The sequence below is a fragment of the Carassius auratus genome, chromosome 45 (assembly GCF_003368295.1).
Source record: "Carassius auratus strain Wakin chromosome 45, ASM336829v1, whole genome shotgun sequence".
NCBI classification, from domain to species: domain Eukaryota; kingdom Metazoa; phylum Chordata; class Actinopteri; order Cypriniformes; family Cyprinidae; genus Carassius; species Carassius auratus.
The window spans coordinates 124589-145958 of record NC_039287.1 but is presented as its reverse complement, the minus strand read 5'-3'; the positions used below and the strand labels follow the sequence as shown (position 1 = coordinate 145958).

The 21370-nt window shown below is 36.8% G+C and overlaps 2 protein-coding genes across 4 annotated transcripts; one reads left to right on the top strand and one right to left on the bottom strand.

Moving 5' to 3' along the window:
- The first annotated feature begins 6697 nt into the window (after positions 1-6697).
- LOC113062774 (katanin p60 ATPase-containing subunit A1) lies at positions 6698-13766 on the top strand. Of its 3 annotated transcripts, none has more exons than XM_026232740.1 (11): positions 6698-6890; positions 7170-7332; positions 7429-7571; positions 10277-10463; positions 10854-10969; positions 11086-11191; positions 11706-11864; positions 11971-12097; positions 12462-12593; positions 12720-12846; positions 12937-13766. In XM_026232740.1, exons 2-11 carry the CDS (start codon positions 7171-7173, stop codon positions 13133-13135), a joined length of 1458 nt encoding a protein of 485 aa, XP_026088525.1. In that variant the 5' UTR covers positions 6698-6890; position 7170; the 3' UTR covers positions 13136-13766. The 3 variants fall into 3 exon arrangements, with proteins under 3 accessions (XP_026088525.1, XP_026088523.1, XP_026088524.1); XM_026232738.1 differs by having other exon boundaries at positions 7146-7332; XM_026232739.1 differs by having other exon boundaries at positions 7143-7332.
- A 109-nt stretch (positions 13767-13875) lies between these two features.
- Positions 13876-17778, bottom strand: LOC113062775 (glycoprotein integral membrane protein 1-like). The gene is made up of 8 exons (XM_026232741.1): positions 17640-17778; positions 17286-17348; positions 17071-17170; positions 15990-16147; positions 15646-15805; positions 15336-15544; positions 14930-15093; positions 13876-14770 (listed from the first exon to the last, which is right to left on the bottom strand). Exons 1-8 carry the CDS (start codon positions 17727-17729, stop codon positions 14659-14661), a joined length of 1056 nt encoding a protein of 351 aa, XP_026088526.1. The 5' UTR covers positions 17730-17778; the 3' UTR covers positions 13876-14658.
- Between the last annotated feature and the right edge of the window lie 3592 nt (positions 17779-21370).

Sequence of the window (21370 nt, the reverse complement as noted above, 5' to 3'; positions counted from 1 at the left end):
AAATGGTCTGGAACCGTGAAGTAACAAACGTTGTAAATAACGTTGTTTCAGTATATCATCACGCTATTAATTATTTTAAATGTACATTTTTTATACTTCTTACAATAATGCAACAATGATTTTGAAAATGTTCTCATGTAATGAAAAGTGTTTCCTCAGTGAGAAGCCTCTGCCTTCCAGTCATGTGATCATGTGTTCATCTGATATGTTTTGGGCTGTGGATTGGAGCTCGCTTGATGTCTGTCTCCTGTTAGCTTGCAGTACATGTCCAAAAGACACTCTACCACAACTGCCAGGTTAGGGTACCTCTTCATTAGGACCTGAACAGAGAAACAATATGAGAGATGAAAAATGTTATCAGGACCCACACAAATCTGTTTTGGTGTTAGGGGACAGCTTGCCTGTCTTAGTTCCTCACGGCTCATGTTGCCGATCTGCAGTTTACTCCAGTATTTGTCCAGAAGTGCAGCATGTGAACCCTGCGGTTGATGGCAGCCTCCTCCACCTTAAAATAAGGATTTTAATCATTATTAAACTGATGTAAAAAATGTAGTATAGAATTTTTCTTAGCATATTGAAGACTGGAGTCTTGTTTTGGCATCACAATGAATAAATTATTCCAAACTTTTGGCTTGCAGAGTGTGTGTGTGTGTGTGTGTAAAAGATCTTACCTTCGTGTTGCAAAAAACTAGAATGATGGGGGCCATCTGAATACAGTCCTCATCTCCTGGAATAGTTAATTTCTTGTTTTCCATGCGAGGAAGCCGAACTGATATCTATAGAAAAAACAACAACAAGAGCATGAATAAATATAGCTTTATCTTCAAAACCATACCATTTAACCAGCTTTTTTCTTTTATAATGCTTTCAGACGAATCCAATCAATGATATTAAAAATGTCCTGGCTCTTCCAAGCTTTATAATGGCAGTGAACGGGTGTGTAACGATATTGAAAATCCATATACATCGGGAAGAAGGAGGCGGGAACCGGTGCACAATCAAAACATTTTAATATTCAAAAATAAATACAAAACAGCGCACCAGCCCCTCGCGGATGACTGGTGCGCATAAATAAAAAGCAAACACATAAAATAATGGCCCAGGCCTGGTCCTCTCTCGTCCTTCACTATAGTCGCTCAAGTTTTATATCCTTCCATCTCCTATGTGGGACTCGATACCGGCGGTGGGGCGCAGGTGTAGCTCATCTCCAATCACTACACCTGGCCTCACTCCTCGTTCCCACGCCTCTCGGCCCCGCCCCACTCGCTACACTGTTATAATGCTTACATTATTTATGTAAAAAATGATGTACTACATGAAAAAGGTACTAACTGCATGTTATTATAGGCCAGGCTTAAATGCAACAATCTTGCTCCATCTTTCTACCCACTAAAGGGGCTGAAACAATTGAAGACCCTTGACTTATGCTAATGATGTTAATGAATTTGAAGTATTTACTGCCATGTGCGATGGTAAACAAGATCGTTGTCTTTCCTAATGTATAGTTCAGTGTTCGATTGACCTTATGTTTATGTCATATTTTCATGTAAACAACATATGTTTTTTTATTTCCCTGAAGGCGTGCTGATCGATGCCATGCAAAAAGGTTATTGGATCATTCTAGATGAATTGAATCTTACCCCCACTGATGTCTTCAAGGCCCTGAATAGATTGCCGGGAGCTCTTCATCGCAGAGCTAGATTCATGCTCTTTGCCACCCAGAATCCTCCTGGGCTTTACGGGGGTTGAAAGGTCAGTTCGATACATTTTTAAAAACTAACACCCGTTTGTCAAGCAGCCTTGCCTTCTTGACCTTTCATAACTGTAATCTGCAACAATAATGCAGGAACCTATTGGGAGGTGATGATGTGATGATTCTGACATTACTGCTGGGGAAGGCCTCATGAATATTAATGCACTAAAATAATTAAATCTCAACATCCTGTAGGGGCTAAGCCAAGTCTCTTTCATTTTGTGCAGGTTTTGTCTCGAGCGTTTAGGAACCGTTTTGTGGAGCTGTTTTTTGATGAGCTGCCCAGTGCAGAGCTTGAGAACAATCTCCATCAGCGCTGCAGTTTGCCCCATCCTACTGCTCCAAACTAGTCAAAGTCATGCAGAACTTGCAGGTGCACATCTCATATTGTTACACAGTGTTGGGTGTAACGCGTTACAAAGTAACGCGTTACTGTAATAATATTACTTTTTTCAGTAACTAGTAGTGTAAGGCATTACTCGTCTGAAAATGGTAATATTATTACAGTTTTCCCAAGCTAGTTACTTGCGTTACATTTGCCAGTAGCACCTTCATCACACACAAGGCACACAACACAGAGAACAGAAGGGAAGGGAAGGAGGGCGTGAATGGAACAGTGATTGGTCTGGGTTTGGCACGAGGTATCATTTACCATCACTGATTGGTCGACAGCCGGCAGCAGAGCGGCACGCTCAGACAGATGGGGAAAATGGAAGCGTCAACAACGGCAAGCTCTTTTTCAGAGGAAGGTTCCCAGCAACAGAAAGCTAGTTTCGACGGGTGGAGATTCAGTAATTATTTTGTAGGGGTGCTCCGATCACGATCGGCCGCTCGTTAATGCGCATCTCAGTAAAGCCGGTTCTCTAATCAGCGGTTTATTCCATCAGGTGCGTGAACCATATGTTCATACAACCGTGCCAATAAACGCTGAAAATGAACGTGGATTTGCGCATCTTCTCAGTTAATAACGGCTCTGTGTAGTAACAGCTGCTCAATGTGAAATCACGCACCTGATGGAATTAACCGCTGATTAGAGAACAGGTGTACTGACGAGCAGTAATATAAGTGAGTTGTGTAAACAGTGATTTATGTGACTTCAATTATTTCTTATTAAACTGAAATCGAAAAGTAAAAAGTATTTTTTGGAAAAACCACATCCTGGTGTTAGTCTTCATATGCTGCTGAATAGTGTTAACACGGATATAGAAAAATAAGGAGTGCAAGAGATTGATTCCTAATGTCAGTTTATTTTTAATTAATACTACAGTAGTTCGGTTCCCTTTACATCTTTAACTACCCGTTAATTTATCAATTGAATGGGTGACCTATCCTCATTAATAGAGCAAACATTTGCCCCCCCCTGAGAGAATTGGCAGGAGCCGCCACTGATAAAGACCCTAAAGAACACTCCTCCTTTGTATGTTCTCCCTCCATCTGATGCATCTCAGGCAATCATAGAGTAATTAAGAAAAAAAGATGTAACTAGTAATATAACTAGTAATATAACTAGTTACTTTCTCCAGGGAGTAATAAAGTAAAGTAAGGCATTACTATTTTTGAGAGTAATATGTAATATGTAATATATTACTTTTTTGAGTAACTAGCCCCAACACTGTTGTTACATCAGTTTATAAGAATGAAGTTTGTGATTATATTTTTGATATGGTGGTACTTGTGTCAGTCCTTACGTAGAGGATCCAGTGTGTTTGCTGGGAAACATGGGTACATTACCCTAAGAGACCTGTTCCACTGGGCTGAACGCTATAGGCTGGAGGAGCAGAAAGATACCTTGTGTGATTGGCTACAACATCTGGCTGTTGACGGTAACATCCAGTGACCCCTATGGAGTAAAAAATATATATAATATGTCCACTACAGTTTAAAGGTTTGGTGTAAGATATTTTAAATGTTAATCTTATGTCTCTTATGTGCACCAAGGTTTCATTTATTTAGTAGTAAAACAGTAATATTGTGAAATAATATTATTAAGATAAAAATAACTTATAATATATATATTTTTTATATATGTAATCTATTCCTGTGATGGCCAAGCTGAATTTTCAGCAGCCATTACTCCAGTTATCATTGTCACATGATCCTTCAGAAATCATTTTTATAAGCTCATTTAGTGCTCAAGAAACGCTAAATGCTTTATTGTTCTGTAAATACCTCTTCTTTTAGGATTCAGTTTATTTGAAGTAGAAGTTTTCATTAACAACGAAGAAGTCTGTGCTGCTACTTTTGATCAGTTAGTGCCTCCTTGCTGAAAAGTATTAAGTTCCTAAAACACAAATTTTATTGACCCCAATTTTTTTATTTAATATTTCAAGATTTCAAAATGGAATTATCATTGTTTGCACTCTTTCAGGCTACATGCTGTTGGCAGGTTTTGTCAGGAAGCACTAACCATCCAGAATATTTTGGAGAAGAACTTTAAAAGGACTGTGAACCCAGATGCTCTTTTCTCTGAAGCTCAGGTCACCTCTGAGTTCAGTGAGTTTTTAAGCATCACAGAGGCACACAGCATTCTGACATCAGGTCGATGACTTTCAATTACTAATGTTGTTGTCACTGGTTGTTCCATTGCATTTTCACATAAACAAATACCATCTGTACTGCCCAGTCTAATGACAATCCCTTAATAAGGCATTTTAGCAACCCTCACTTCCAGTGTGTTCTTATATAATACGGTTGATGAGTGTTAGTTCATTGATCGTATCTTCTGATGTTTATTTCCATCTATGCTGATGAGTTAAGATGGCAAAATCATTTCATTGAAATGTTAAATTCTTGATTCTAATGTTTATCTAAAGTTTAGATAGATTAGCTCACTTTATAAATAATGGGCAGATTGATTGTTTTGGCTTGCTCAGTTTGGTATATTGATGGCTTGGCACTTGGCAGGCCCTTTTGTGAACAACACTGCGGATTACCTGAAGAGTTCGGTCATGTGGTCTGGACCCAGGGCATGACAAGACTGGCTGTGCTAGAGGGACGAGCACTTCATTTTGGAGAGTCTGTCCCACTTGTCGGGGATACGGGTAGCTTTGATACAAGCCCTAGTTAAACCTCAGCGAGAGGGTTTGAAAATCTGACCTACGGCTATGTTGTAGTAGGTAATTGTAAATAAAAGTGGTACCCCTCATGTGAACCTCTTAAAATGGAAAGATGTTTTGCCTCATTTATTTTAATAAATGTTGTATTTGATATTGTGTCTGTCCCTGTAGCTGGCAGTTGAGTCGGTTTCTGTCATAGTGAACGCTCTCACACTTTTGGAAGTGGGTCAGGTGACTGTGTGCAGTTGAGGTTATTTTTTTTTAATCCTCTTTTGGAACAGAGATTCTTGGTTTTTCTAATTTTGCTTTAATAAATGATTTCATGCATGCATACACACACTAATGCATCTCTCTTTTAATTAATTTTCTGTAGTTTTGGATAGAGTGTCCATCTCTTCCACCAGCAGTTAAATGATCAAACAGGAGCAAAAATACTGCGGCTCTGTCAGTTTCAGCAGAAAAAGACCAGAATAGCTCAAGTAAATATCTCTGGACTTTCTGATTGTCTTGATTTTGTGTAATTCAATTCTTCAAATAAAGAGAGAGTTGCAGCTGCTGTTCAGGCTGCTCACAGTGCAAACATCTTTGTCACATTTGTAGTGCTGGATAAGCCGAACTCCAGGGTGAGGAATCTGATTTTTGTTTTTACAATGCAGGTTGAGCTAAAAAAAAAAAAAAAAAAATTAAAAATGCATTTGCTATTTATTTTTAGACATCATCTAAATATATATTAGTAAAATACAATACAATAAACACTTTGTAGATACAAGTAATCCCTATTTTTTTTTCAGTTAATTTAGCATTAATAAAATTGTTTAGCCTTAATAAAACAATAATAACATTTATCTTAACAGTAGCTGCATCTCTTATTAGACGTATCTTGTAAAACATTTTGTATTTTGATTCAGTTTCATTTTGCACACATTTCTCTGCTCGGTCTGTGCATTGTCATAACAGCAAGGTAAAAAAAACGGTTTCATAATATATACAAATGCAACAGTAAACTTGTATACGTCTATTGTCTCCTCTCATCTTCCTCTTATTGGTTTATGAAATGTGATACTTGCTGATAACTGTTTAAATAACAAAAAAACCTTTATGACATGTTTTCATTATGATCTGAATCAATAGTTGACTTTAGTAATACAAAGCCGCAGATGAAGACTTTTAAGCTAGACAGATTTGATGAATAGTTCACATGAATGTACCTCTATAAAATTTCTGGAATAGTAAAAGTGAACATTAATTTTGAAGCTGTAGTTGTTAGATGTTGGTTCTACATGATTTGGAATAAATTTGTTCTATTAATCCGGCATGTGAATGCATATTTATGCTGTTGAAGTTGTCCTTATTTTTCAACTTGTTAGCAATTTACCTTGGAGTTTACTATATATTGTTTTGTAAAACAAAATGTGAAAATCTTTTCAACTAATGTTAATCACAGATCTTATAAATCAAAAACTGATATTCTAGAACCTGACTCCTAATAGAACCCATAATTGGCAATACTAATTCAATTCTGAGTTTATGACTACAAAATAAACAGCTCTATTTAAAAAGTTAATATGTTGTTTATAGATTTATGACCAGCAAACACAACATTGCCTCAATTTAGGCAACCTCTTAACAACGATGTAAAGAAGTTTATTTTTATAATTTGTCCCATTTTTCATTTTTTTTCCATGTTCACAACGTTGTTTTATTAAATTATTTGTCTTTATTAATTTTTTTGTGTAATGTGTATTGTTTATATATTTAGTTAATTCAGTTTAAATAACTGAATTTTGTATTTCCATACTCCACTTTTATTTTGAAAAAACATTCTCGCGCCATTGCCTTTTATGTTGAAAAGCAGCGAAGCGAGCGTTTTTTTCTTTTGCTTCCGCCTTCACAATCATAAGTGCCCTTCCCAAAGAAGATAACTAAGTTACTGAAGTGAACTTATGAGTTTTTGTGGATCCTAAAAGATGTCAAATATAATCCTCGTCCAAAGCAGAACACATGAGTTTAACGTTACACCTGCTGAATGCTGAGCCTTTCCTTTACGAACATCTTTCAGGATAGTTTTACAGACTTCACAGGTTTGTACATTTCAAATCGATAAATACACAAGCTGCTATGATGTATAGTTAAAAAGTTTGTTCATAATGTTTAACCCCTGTCATATTTTTCTGGTAATCCGCGACACGTTTGTGCATCTGTTTCTGAATAACATTAAGTTACTGTCTGGAAGTCGTTACATCGTTGAATGTTTCCCCCATATTTCAATGTGGTTCATATCAACTGACACCGTTTTCGTTCACATATGTTTACCAAGTAAATCGTCTTTCCAGCAGTCTCTCATATCTGAACTCCTGCAGAATGAGTTTGGCGGAGATCAACGAGAATGTGAAGCTGGCCAGAGAGTACGCGCTGCTGGGGAACTACAGCTCTGCGGTGGTCTGTTATCAGGGGGTCCTGGAGCAGATCAGAAAACACCTCTACTCCGTCAGAGACTCCTCTCTACAGCAGAAATGGCAGCAGGTTAGAGCTCTTCGCACTCTCTGAGAGTACGATTCAGATTTTTATGTTGTTCACTTGTTGTGACAGGCCTTTGCGTGTTCATGTTGTCCCATGCAGGTTTTGCAGGAGATAAATGAGGAAACTAAGCAGGTTCAGGAGATCATGGCAACACTTGAGAGCTTTCAGCTGGAGTCGACCCCTTCCAAACCCAGCAGCTTTGTCCTGGAAAATGACATTATGCCCGTTCACGTGGAGCACAGGTACATGTTCATGTCTGGTTTTATTCTAAACCCTCTTGACAGTCATCACAGAGTCAAACTCTTTTACTCATGCAGTAAGCTGTGTGTATAGTACATTTGAAGTAAAAATTCTGTGTCGTGCAGCATGTTTTATAGACTTTAACAATGTTTTGTGTTGCAAGTCATCATACTTTCCAGATTTTCAACCAGTTAGGGCTTCATCATCAAAAATTTATGAATTGTGTGTAATGAAGACAAAACTGGTTGAAACTTTGTACTTTGTGGTGATAAAATGTTCTGCAACCTTTATATCAGTCTGCTGCAGAATTTTTTTTTTTATTATTACACTGATCAGTTTGGGTTTGGGATAGGTAAACCTATTTGACATTGTTCACTTTTCACTTTACTTCCTTTGGTCATGTCAGGAAATCTTAAAAGATCATGGGAAAGATGATTGTTTTATTTCCTGAGAAAAATGATCGGACAATAATAATAAAACAATTTTGAAAGTATTGGAAATATCATGAACAATTCCACACACACACACACACACACACACACACACACACACACACACACACACACACACACACACACACACACACATATATATATATATATATATATATATATATATATATATATATACACACACAGTACAGGCCAAAAGTTTGGACACACCTTCTCATTCAAAGAGTTTTCTTTATTTTCTTGACTATGAAAATTGTAGATTCACACTGAAGGCATCAAAACTATGAATTAACACATGTGGAATTATATATGGAATTATATACATAACAAAAAGTGTGAACAACTGAAAATATGTAATATTCTTGGTTCTTCAAAGTAGCCACCTTTTACTTTGAATACTGCTTTGCACACTCTTGGCTTTCTCTTGATGAGCTTCAAGAGGTAGTCACCTGAAATGGTCTTCCAACAGTCTTGAAGGAGTTCCCCGAGAGATGCTTAGCACTTGTTGGCCCTTTTGCCTTCTGTCTGCGGTCCAGCTCACCCCTAAACCATCTGGATTGGGTTCAGGTCCGGTGACTGTGGAGGCCAGGTCATCTGGCACAGCACCCCATCACTCTCCTTCTTGGTCGAATAGCCCTTCATGCCTTCAGTGTGACTCTACAATTTTCATAGTTGTCAAAATAAAGAAAACTCTTTGAATGAGAAGGTGTGTCCAAACTTTTGGTCTGTACTGTATATAGTGTTATATTAGTGTTCCTGTAGCTCATTTGGTAGAGCATTGTTGGGGGTTCGATTCCCTGGGTACTCATGATAGGTAAAAATTGATAGCCTGAATGCACTGTAAGTCGCTTTGGATAAAAGGGTCTGCTTAATGCATAAATTAAATTTTATATATATATATATATGCATATGCATATGCCTGTCACAATAATCAATATATATCGACTTATAACGCAATATATGTACATGACCTCAATAATTTTTGTTGACTCAATATATCGCACATTATATTCACTTAAAAATTAATATCACCATTTTTTTTACATTCCATTTGCGCCTGTGTCTTTTGCAGCTTCTCGTACATAACCTGTAGTCATGAGGTGCTAGTTCAAATTTTATGATGCTACAAAAAAAATAATCTGCATATATGATCTTGTTTAGGGATCTGTGCATATGGACATCTGACTGCTAAGTAGTGATTGTGTTTATTAGCAGTAGTGTGCAACCTTAATTTACAGAGAAAAGAAGATCTGGGGAATAATCTGCAGATCTATACAAATCTCAATACAAGTTCTTTGTGCATTTTTCATTTTTTGGACTTGTTAATTTTGCACTTTTGGTTAGAAAATGTTTCTTTACTATTTATTAATTTTTTTTAAGTTATCTAATATTTTGATACTTAATTTCTATGATCTAAATGTTCTTAAAAATTAAAAGTTTGTTGTCATTTGGATGTGTGTAGGCCTTCTTACATTATTACGCTGTTATATTATGATTTATATTCAGTGGCATAAAATGGTCTTTAAAATGTCAATAATATCGCTTATCACAATTATTTCTGGAGCAATTTATCGCACAAAAAAAAAGTTATCGTGACAGGCCTATATATATATATATAATATAAAATAATATAATATAATATAATATATGAACAGTTATAACTTGCATGGAAATCTCCTTTTATATAAGAAATAAGAGTTTTAGGAATCCTTATCCAGTATTTCAAACATCTGGAAAGCCATGGAATGCATCGGCCTCACTGTGTGGGAATCTTCAAAAATGTCTTCAGTAGCTGTTGTTGAGTTTTAAAGCCCCCATCAGCTCTCCGGTCATGTGAATTAGATTATGATCTGAACGCCGTCCCACCGTTTCTCAGCCCCTCATTCTCTTTCATACCTCCCTTGAGGCCAATAAAGGTCTTTTGAGCCTGTTATATAAACCATAATCTGATTATGAAGTAACACTTGAATGAGCAATTCCAGCTTTGTTAATTAAGGACAGTCCATTCCATTCAGAAAAATAAGAATAAACTTGTTCTATATATTGTAGGATAAGATTTTTTGTATGTTGCTATTTTTTTTCTCTAATTTTTTTGCTTTTTTAATTTAAATACTGCACAGATTGTTGTTATATCAAGGGTTTGCTTTTCTCGGTCTCTTTTTATGTTTTATTTATTCAATTCTTTTTCTTGTAGTTGTAGTTAAAGGTCCTCTTCTGTGTCTGAATGAAGTATACATGTATGTGTCTGTGAACAGGCCGTCTCCGTTTGTATTGCGGAAACCCTCCGGCCCGCATAAAGAAAGCAAAGGCCACGGGAACCGATTGAGCGCTGGCCCCCGCAACCAACCACGGCCCTCACCTCGCGTTGGCAACGGTGACAAGGGAAAACCTCAGAAAGGCAAAGAAAAGAAAGAAAACCCTTCCAAGCCAAAAGATGATAAGGTACGAACGTGTGGATCCATTTCCTATTTCTGTCTGCTGTTTAAACAAGGCCTACTGTGTCATAAAGTGCTTGCAATCACAATATTTACTCAAAGGATCCGATGCCTCTCACTGTATTAACATTAGAAACCTGTGATACTGGTTTCTTACATCAAAGCAAACAGTTCAGACAGAAAAGACATGCAAGTGTTTCCTTTGTACTATTGACTGTAAGCACTTTGGTTTTTGTTCGAAGATTGAATTAACAGAACTTAATGTATTTGCAGGTCATTTATTTGAAGTCTTTTCAATCTGAAGTTTGATTTGTACCATTTTTGCAAAGCCATTTGAGAAGCCTGTCAAAACATTGTAGCAAATAAAAGATTTGACCAAACTCTCTGTCCTCTGTAGAACAAAGCGGAGGGTGTGGAGACGGAGGTGAAGAGGTTTGACAGAGGAGGAGAGGACAGAGATCTGATTGAAATTCTGGAGAGAGACATCATCTCCCAAAACCCCAATGTCACATGGTGCTTTCATCTCACTTTCCTCCAGAAGTGCCTTCGTTTCTCATGGATTTTTTTCACACATCTGCTTTTTAGAAAAATAATCGTTCATAGATAATGACTTTTCATTTTTAATATAGGGATGACATTGCTGACCTCGAGGAGGCCAAGAAGCTTTTGAAGGAAGCCGTGGTTCTGCCCATGTGGATGCCGGAGTTCTTTAAAGGAATAAGACGCCCATGGAAGGTATGAACAAGAGAAAATCACATATGCTTGTATGGATTTAAAAAAATATCCATAATATAAAATATTACAATTTAAAGTAAAATTGTTCTGTTTTAATATATTTTAAAATATAATTTATGTCATTAATTGCAAAGCAAGAATCCATACAAAGCAAGAAATACATATTTTCAGAAGTCTTTTTGGATGAATACATGTTCTCAGGATTCCTTGATAAACTGACATATCAAAAGAACAGCATTTCTCTGAAATAGAAGTCATTTGAAACATTATAGATGTCTGTACTGTCACTTTTGATCAGTTTAGTGTGTCTTTGCTAAATAAAAGTATTAATTTCTTTTAAAATAATATTTAAAAGCCTTTGAACGCTATTGTAATAGTTTTTTTGGGACAGTATTATTTAACCGCAGTGTAACATTTCATTGTGTTACTGTCCACTTTCAGGGAGATCTTCAATACATTACATACATACTATACTTCTCATTTACACAATAACTCGGCTCACATGTGATTTTAGGGAGTGTTGATGGTGGGGCCGCCAGGCACAGGAAAGACTTTGCTGGCCAAAGCTGTTGCCACAGAGTGCCGAACCACCTTCTTTAACGTGTCCTCCTCCACCCTCACCTCCAAATACAGAGGAGAGTCTGAGAAACTTGTGCGGCTGCTGTTTGAAATGGTAAAATCACTTCCTGCATTACCTCTCATTAATATTTGTAAAATCGTAGCCAAACTTGCTTTGCTTTATCATACATGCATATATGTGTGTCTGCATGTATATACAGGCACGCTTTTATGCCCCCACCACCATCTTCATTGATGAGATCGACTCCATATGCAGCCGTAGAGGAAACTCAGAAGAACATGAAGCCAGCAGACGTGTCAAAGCTGAACTACTCGTCCAGATGGATGGTACGGCTTCATACTAACTGTAGCTATGGCTTTAAATGTTACTAATATTCAGTAATATTATCTATTTCACTGCACAGACAAAAAAAAATTATTTAACTGGATAATGAAACTAACTTTGCAACACTTTTTGCAACATTGACATTGTTATTGAACTGAATTTAATCAACATCAAACTAATTTAAGCTGAATAAATACTATTGCATTTTGCACAGCTGCATATTTGAATTTTTTCAGAATTGATTAACTTTTAACTCCGTTGAACTGTATCATGACACTTATCTTGAAATTGGTTGGGTTTTTTTCACAATTCGATGAATTTTACAACATTACAATTATTTTCCTGTTTAAAAATCACTATTTCCAGGTGTTGGTGGGACGTCTGAATATGACCCTTCAAAAATGGTCATGGTTCTGGCAGCCACTAACTTCCCATGGGACATCGATGAAGCTCTGAGACGTCGACTAGAGAAGAGAATTTACATCCCACTGCCTTCAGGTATTCAGAACTACCCAGAATTCATCACCCATTATACTGTATTAAGCGCCATCTGCTTAATACACCCCAGCTCAAGATACATAAACGTAATGGGAGTATTTAAAATCATCATTTGTATTACTGTAGCTAAAGGAAGAGTGGAGTTACTGAAGATCAGTCTGAAGGAGCTGGAGCTGGCCAATGATGTCAACATGGACAAGATCGCTGAGCAGATGGAGGGGTACTCTGGTGCTGACATCACCAACGTTTGCAGGTGCAGCCCTTTGTGTGGAACCTGAAATTATTTTCAGTCTTTAAAGTGCTGCAATTCTAGAAGTCATTTATTGTGTTTGAATAATTGCAGAGATGCATCTCTAATGGCAATGAGAAGGCGGATTGAGGGATTGACCCCTGAGGAGATACGAAACTTGTCAAAAGATGAGATGCACATGCCCACTACAATGGAGGACTTTGAGACGGCACTGACCAAAGTGTCCAAGTCTGTATCTGCTGCTGACCTAGAAAAATATGAAAAGTGGATAGCGGAGTTTGGCTCGTGCTGATGATCCCAAAGATCCTTGATCGTTCCTCCTCACAGTAGTCGTTAGCACCAGTTTTACTAAATCTCAGAGCATTTCCATCTTCAACCAGACTGAATTCAAAGGGTGACAAGTCTTGCCTTACATGAGGTGTGTATGAGTGTACGGACTCATAGTAATAGTTTAATAATAATAGAATTGGTTTTACAGCTACAGAATCTGGATACAGTTTAAACTTATTTCCGAGCTGAAGTTCACTCACATTAAAATGAATTTGTTAGGACGAAGGCTGCACTAATTATCCAGTAAACCCAGAATGGAGTCTGCCCTTATAACAAATAACCCCATGTGTTGCCTTACTGTAGTGTGTACAGACAATCATGCTGAGGTTGTGGACACAGGAATGGACTGTATGTTTTGTCTTGTAATATCACTGCCAATAACCAAAGACCAGCAAATCCTGTTCTCTGTTGTCTCCAAATGCTACTTGAGGTGAAAAGCTATGCAAGCTAATAGGTTTACTGCACCTGTGCCACTGTGGTTGATCTAAAGGCCAAAGTTTCCAGCATTTGATAATTGTCTTAATAGTGATGAGACCATGAGTGTCTTAAAGATGTGTCTAGCACTTGACTTTTATAAACACTATAGAACCGGATTCTGGTTTCTTTTCATTAGTGACATTCCATTGCCATGATCCGCTTGTAAAATGATATATTTTGTTGAATAAATATTTTTTAAATTTGAAAGAGATTACTGAGACAAACTCATTTGTGCAGGATTTACTCATGTAACAAACTGAGAGGAAAAACAAGTCATAACATGCATCAGAATAACACCTGGTTTCATTAACAGACAATGACAGGGCTACAATGAAATGCAAGGATCCTTTTGAAATGTTTCAAATGCTCAAGTATAATGCTTGAAATGTTCTAATGCCACGGGGAATACTTTGACAGATTGCTCAGGACAAAGTGTACAAGTCTTCATTTCATTCATCTAAGGCAGGTCGAAGGCTTACATGCTTAACGTAACAGGCAATATCTGAAGCAACATGAATATTAACATTAAGCGACAGAATTTCTTACAGGCCATTTAATAAGACCCCCAGTAAGAAATAATCCATTTAAATAAAATGGACAGCTGAAAATCAGCTGCTAAGATTTTGGATGTTTTTTTACATTAACTTTAATGGACTGTTTGTCCATTTTTTTTTAGTGCTATACCCTTTAATTGTCAGTAATGGTATAATGTCATTTCCATACAACAGGCAATATCAATTCCTACTATAAGCATAAAACATACACTTTAGTGGGGAAAAGGCAGGGACATTTCAGGGACTGCTTATTTAAATTTGTGCACCTTTACCATTCCACTTCACAATGTAGTGAAAAATAAAAATAGTAATTTGCTCATTATGCTGTTAAACAGACAGATATGTGGATCATTAGGAAACGTTGGGGAATATTTTTTCTTTTAAAGTGCTACATTGAAATCATTGGTATTGACGACCAAATAAAGCAACATAACCAAACTGATGAGAACATCCATCACTTTTCTATCAAAACGCTTTTTTCTGTCGTTTCTCCATCCATGTTATCTATTAGCCTCTGTTTTTCATCATCTGGCATCAGAGTCTCTGGATTCAGATGAAAAAATCCCCTAAGAAAAACATAAGAAACATGTATTATTTAGACATATTGTTCTGCAAGCTACCTTGTATGCCAATCCAGTTGTATTTTAAGCCTACAGTACCACATGGCCATGCATTTGATACAGGGCCTGTTGAGAAGGCTAGTAACAGGTCAGTGCAGGTTGTACCTGTGTTCACAGGATGGGAACAGAAGATCCAGGATCTTAATGATGACCGCCGAACCTGCAATACCAACCACCACCACCCACATGATCAAGAAGAAGAGCGGGACAGAATCAGACCAGAAGCGCCTCAGTTTATCCCTCAGCCTCTCGACCCACTGACATGCCACCTGCCCACACACAATAACATAACATGAGGAACATGACACTATTGAGAAACAGAACATGTGACTAATTTAGGTCATCCAGAGTGACTAGTTTGAAAAAATTAATTATATTTTATTCTCAATTATAGAAATGTTCAAAAGGTTTGAGAACAGTACGATTTTTAGGTCTTACATGCTCACCATATATTAAAAAATAAAATTTACTCTGGCCCAAGAGTTAACAGTGGCAGTACATAGTCACTTACACTGTAGGAGGACATGGTCCCGCTTAGAGGAGGCCCAAGCAGCAAGGAATCTGCAGTCCTTTCCTCTTCCTCTCTAGACTCATACAAGGTTTCAGGGTCCATCCTCAAGGGAGTTTCAGGGAGTTTCCCCGGAGCGGCAATCTCCTCCTGCGTGGTCTCTGCATGTTTGAGTAGATAGTGGCTGGTGGTGTTAAGCACTTGGTCTTCAACTGTGAAGACAGAAAACTATTCATAGAAATCCTTCCAGTTAAATCATCACAGTCATTTTTTAGAGATTACAAACAAGAAGCATTTTACTTCACAAATCTACCTGTATTATGAATGGACGCATTAGTCACCAAGACGTCACTCTCTCGTGGGATGTCTGAGAGCTTGCTTCTTGTTGAAGGGTAAATATTGGTCACCTGTGTGATCTCCTCAGAGCTCTGGTTCCACAGGATCTCCACCTCATATGCATCTGGCTGCTGGACCTACAGAACATACCACAACAAGCCCTAGATCACATTCACACACAGCCTCTATCTATAGCTTGGATGCTTTCCAAAGCAAAAAGCTGCCATTCCATGTTTAAGATTGAATTACTCTATAAAGGACATAACAGATATAAAAAATAATTCAATTTTCAGTCATAATTTATAGGGTAAAGATTAAAACCTTTTCATCTGCCAGCTGGATTATCTCCTGACTCAGGACGAGTAAAAGAAGCTGCTCTCCAGCATCACTCTGAACATATGACTGATTACCCATCAGCCTCAGCTCACTGCTGACCAACCCCTCCTCCAGATTAGTAGAGCTCACGTTAGAACCATCCACTGCAAACACAAAGAAAAATCTAACATTTTACAATAAATTCCTGTTACTAACAGGTATAGTTCAGCTAAATAATTTGATTTATTCACCCTCAAGCCACCCCAGATATAGTTAGTTTCTTCATCAGAACAGTTTTCTAGAAATTTTGCATTACATCATTTGTGCACCAATGGATCATCAATGCTCACCAATGGTGTCAGAGTTCAAACAGCTGATAAAAACATCACAATACTCCACAAACAGTCCACACAACTCCATCAAAAAGAAAGCAATATTATGGATACAGGACTCCTATTTTAGCTGGAAGCAATGGTTTGAAGTTAAAAATGATGTCTTTATGAATTACAAACATGCAGATGTTTGTTTCACAAGCTGATAAACGACAAACTGGTGGACTGGAGTTGTGTAGATTATTGTGATGTTCTTATCATCTGTTTAAACACTCATTCTGCCGGCACCCATTCACTACAGAGGATCCACTGATGAACAAATAGTAATGCTACATTTTCCAAAATCTGTTTCCATAAAGAAAAACTTATCTGCATCTTTGATGGCCTGAGGTTAAGTACATTTTCTACATTTTTATTTTTTATTTTTGTGTGAACTATTCCTTTAAGGTTAGTTAATGCATTAACTAACATTTACTAACACCTATACACTTACTGCAGTACTTATTAATCGTTGTTAACATTAATTATTAAATATACAACAGTTAATTGTTAGTTTATGTTAGCTCATTAGGTTCATTACTATTAACAGATACAACTTTTTGATCTTGACTTTATACATTAGCAAATGTGGAAATTAACATTAACTGATTAATAAGAATTTGTCATTGTTAGCTAATCTCCGTTTCTCTTGACAAAAAGTTAAACAGTTCAATAAGTTTAATAAATAAATGTTAAAAAAGAAGACAGATTCATACACAAAAGAGCAGGACATGTCATCCTTGTGACTCCTGAAGGCTTGAGAGGAGCTCCATTAATGAATGTTTCATTGTCCGAAAGACCTAGAGTTAAATTTATCTGAAAGAAGAGGTGAAAAATAATTTTAAATTATCACTCCTTCACAAAACATAATACAGATGGGATGCACTATTCCCAAAAATACTCGTGTAATTATTAATTAATTATGTCTTACCTGTACACTGTACTGAGTCTGGTTAGTTTCACTAACCGCTGTCACATTTAACACGACTGTTTCCTGTGAACACAAACCACAAGATTTACACAACGACAAACGCGTTTGTTTACAGACTTCACAGTCATGTGCTGAAGTTTTCAACGCTGAGGGACACTGCTTTTGGTAAACTAACCGCGAATGTTAAAGCGACGATTGCCTTTAATGTGTCAAACCATGATGTAAGCATCTTTGAAAACCAAATCTCTATCAACTCGGCAGATATCTATGCTATCTGATACGCCTTTGTACTGCTACACGTGAATGCATCAGAAACACATTAAACTATCTCAAAATATATTAAATGTCACCCACCGTGGTTATTTGTTTCGATTGTGCGTTGGCCAGGACACACAATACGCTTAAATATACCACCGTTAAACGTATTTCCCACGTAGAGGCCATTTTTCTCACGCTGGATGTCAACAAAACGTGTGCGTCATGTCGTAATGTCGAGTTGACGTAGCGTCGTCATTGAGAACTCTTTTGCCCCCTGTTGGAAACTAGGAGTACTACCGGAAGCTTCGTATACATTTTGCAAATTAAATTTTTTTTTTCTTTTTTTTTTTCACATGAATATGAATATTGTGATTTTTGTTTCACTTGTGAAATATTCAGTGATATTTTTGTTACTACATTTCAATTATTTTATTTAAAACAATTTTATAGATTAAAATCACACTACAATATCATGAACTCCTTTTGGTAAGGAAATCCCTAGACAAGAAACCATAACTTAATATACCTTACATTGCATACAGTGTTCCGTTCAGTACATATATATTTCCCTTATTACATTTTTTGAGAACAACGTTTACGCCTAATAACGTCTATGCAGTTTAAAGAATCAAGCAGAAAACATGGGGACATTTTAGAATAAAATAAAAAAAGAAGTTTACTTTATTAGGATTGTCTTGTTTTATTGCTCAGCTGAGATTCTCCTTAAGTCTTCCAGACAATGAGAGTCAACATAAAGAAGAAAAAACAAGTTTTACAAACACATTTTCATCTCATTAAAAAATGTTATTCTACAAAATATAATAATTCCTATCATACATATACATCATATATTTGTGATAACATTTTAGTACTTTGTTTATATATGTTAATGTTTAAATATGAGTAAAGGTGCTTTTAGATAAGGGGATCACAATGCTTGTTTATGGATCACACAGTTTCACTGAGGAGAACACTTTGGTGTCTAGATTGAGCAGATCTCCAAAACCTGATGCACTGAACCAAAACCCAGGATAAAGGGGCTGAGTGAATGTGGTCTGGACACGGTGCAGAAGGGTCACTGTATCAGAGACACTGTAGAAAGACAGAGTTCCTGCATTGTGATCTACATACACACCCACCCTAGAGGACAGAGGGCTTGAGATCTCAGTTTTTATGCTCTTATGCCAGAAAACAGGCTTGGGAAAACATTGTAGACTCCAAGATGTGTTGTTGTTTCCAAACATACCGACTGATCCCTTTCCTCTGTCTCTCTTTTCTTTATATGAGACTGATATGTGCACACATCTCCCGCTCCACTCCACCTCCCAGTAACAGCGTCCAAACACACTCTCCTTACAAAACACCTTACAGGGGAACTTATATCTCCCACGATGCTCAGGGTAAGTCATCTGTCTGTTGTTCTCAGAGAGGATGAGGTGTTCACCCGCTGTGTTGGGATCAAGGGTGAAGCTGCAAAAATCTAAAGAAAATGATTTATAAATGACATGATTGCTATGGTCAGTTATGGCATGAGTAGTCTCAACAATAAAAAAAAGGTTTTATAAATTTTGTTAATTTAAAAATGTAAAAAATGCTTTAGTGCACTATAGCCATACTATATGATAAGCTTCAAATAGATACAAAAAAGTACAGGCCTTATTTATTTATTTGACTTACACTGTTTAAAATGATTCCTGGTTAATGGTAAAATCTGAATTCTTGCCACTACAAAGGAAAAGAGATCAAGTGCTATTGCAGTTGAAGTTTAATAATGTATAGATTGCATGCTATGTAGTGCAAAATAAAATAAAATATATGTCCATTGACTGGTTACTTATGAAGTAACAAGAAAAAAACTTGTAAGAGTGAATTTAATATATATATATATATATGTATATATATTTAAAGCAGGATGGAATCTCCTACCAAAAGAGATGATTTTACTGATCTCCTCCTGACAAAAATCTTCAAAACGTTGTTTTAGATCAGAGAGAGATTTCTTTAAGCCATCAAACTGAACATGACTAACAGTCATAGTGGATGACGACTCAGATTCAGAAGAAGCAGAGAGATTCTGAAAAGTTTATATTGAGAGAAAACATAAAAAAAAGAAAATATGAAAACGTAGCTTGTTTTTGCTGTATTTGTAATGTGAATAACACAATTCCAAGCATGTTTTGCGGTGAACTAGAGTAAATGCCTCAGGCAACCTGTGGTTTTACCTTGAAATGCAAATGATTCTGTGTGTGTGGATCTCGATCCAGCTCTGTGTCTCTCATCTGGAGATCAGCGATCTCCTGCTCCAGCTGCTCCAGGAGTCCTTCAGCTCGACTCACTTCAGTCCTCTCCTGATCTCTGATCAGCTGTGTCACCTTATGCTGTCTGTTCCTAATAGAGATGATGAGCTCAGTGAAGATCTTCTCACTGTGCTCCACTGTTGTCTGAGCAGAGTGCTGTGAGGACACACAGAGAAACCGGTAGTTCAGTTTCAACCGGATCAGCCAAACTTCCATTTTGGTGTCCTTCTAATACTAAGCTATTATATGACTTTAGAACTGCATTGATGTTACTTTTAACACATTTTTAACAATATTTTTCAATAATGATATTGTATCATCATTCATTGTAACATGGAATGCATGGAAAAGAGCAACCAGCAAATTATTTAAAATAATTTCCTTTATGTTTATGGTAAAGTGTAAAGGGTGAATTTTCATTTCTGATGCCTTTAATTTTCCAACAAACACTATGACTAGACAAAATACATACTGCTCAGAAGTTCCGGGTCAGTATGTCTGTTATGCTCAACAAGGTACTGTAAAATTGTGAAAATTCATATAATTTAAAATTAGTATTTCCTATTTTAATATGTTTAAAGATGTAATCAAAATAAAATTTTCAGCAGCCATTACTGTATCACAGCAGTGTTCATCAGTCTTCAGTGTCACTTGATCCTTCAGAAATCATTCATGGTGCTCAAGAAACAGTTCTTCTTATTATCTTATTATTTGAATAAAAATATTAATTTATTTAAATAAAATCTTATATCTTATATCTTATATATATACTATAGTTCACAAAAATTATTTTTCTTAAAGCTGCGGTGGGTAACTTTTGACGCTCTAGAGGTTAATAAACAGAACTGCTTGCGTCTTGCGGAAGAACATCGTAGCCGGAACTACTTCTCTCTGTTTATGTCTATGAAGAATCACAAAGGTACTGGGTTACTCCGCTGCGGTACCCCCGAAGCAATCTAAAATAGTCCGAATATAAACACTTATTATAGGTGCACCCTAGTGATTCAGGACAAGCTAAAAACACGGTTTGGAAAATGGATTCATGGTGTACTCGCTTTTTATATACATTTTCTACATTTTGAACACAAACAAAGTTACGGACCGCAGCTCTGATTGGTTGTTTTTTACCGGGAGCGATGGAGTTTCTGCAAATGGCAATAGGACCACTGGGAGGAGACAGAGGAGCTTGATTTTTTCAAAGATTATCTGTCTCATATTCTACTGTCAGGGCATAATGGCTGATTTAACAAATATGTAAAAAATATATTTTTACAAAAGTTACCTACTGCAGCTTTAAATGAAAAGAAAATGATAATCTCTCACCTTCAGAGTTTTCACAACCAGCTTCAGCTCCTCTATAGTTTTCTGTTTCTCCTGGATTTTCTGCGTGGTTGTTCTCTCCATCTTCTCAACCTGGTCCTGTGGGGGGAAAATATTTTATGATTCCAGGGTCAGAGAGAACATTACAGATACTAGTAGCCTACTACGTTCTGTCTGCACAAGCGAAACAAAAAGTTTCATAGGAGGTTT

Excerpts from the sequence above, each read along its gene's own strand:
- LOC113062774 (XM_026232740.1), top strand. The coding sequence starts at position 7,171 with ATGAGTTTGGCGGAGATCAACGAGAATGTGAAGCTGGCCAGAGAGTAC. Across the intron at positions 7,572-10,276 it reads CCCGTTCACGTGGAGCACAG|GCCGTCTCCGTTTGTATTGC; the intron begins GTACATGTTCAT and ends GTCTGTGAACAG. Across the intron at positions 10,464-10,853 it reads CCAAGCCAAAAGATGATAAG|AACAAAGCGGAGGGTGTGGA; the intron begins GTACGAACGTGT and ends TGTCCTCTGTAG.
- LOC113062775 (XM_026232741.1), bottom strand. The coding sequence starts at position 17,729 with ATGGCCTCTACGTGGGAAATACGTTTAACGGTGGTATATTTAAGCGTA. Across the intron at positions 15,806-15,989 it reads TCCAGCTGGCAGATGAAAAG|GTCCAGCAGCCAGATGCATA; the intron begins GTTTTAATCTTT and ends TATGTTCTGTAG. Across the intron at positions 14,771-14,929 it reads TTCCCATCCTGTGAACACAG|GGGATTTTTTCATCTGAATC; the intron begins GTACAACCTGCA and ends TGTTTTTCTTAG.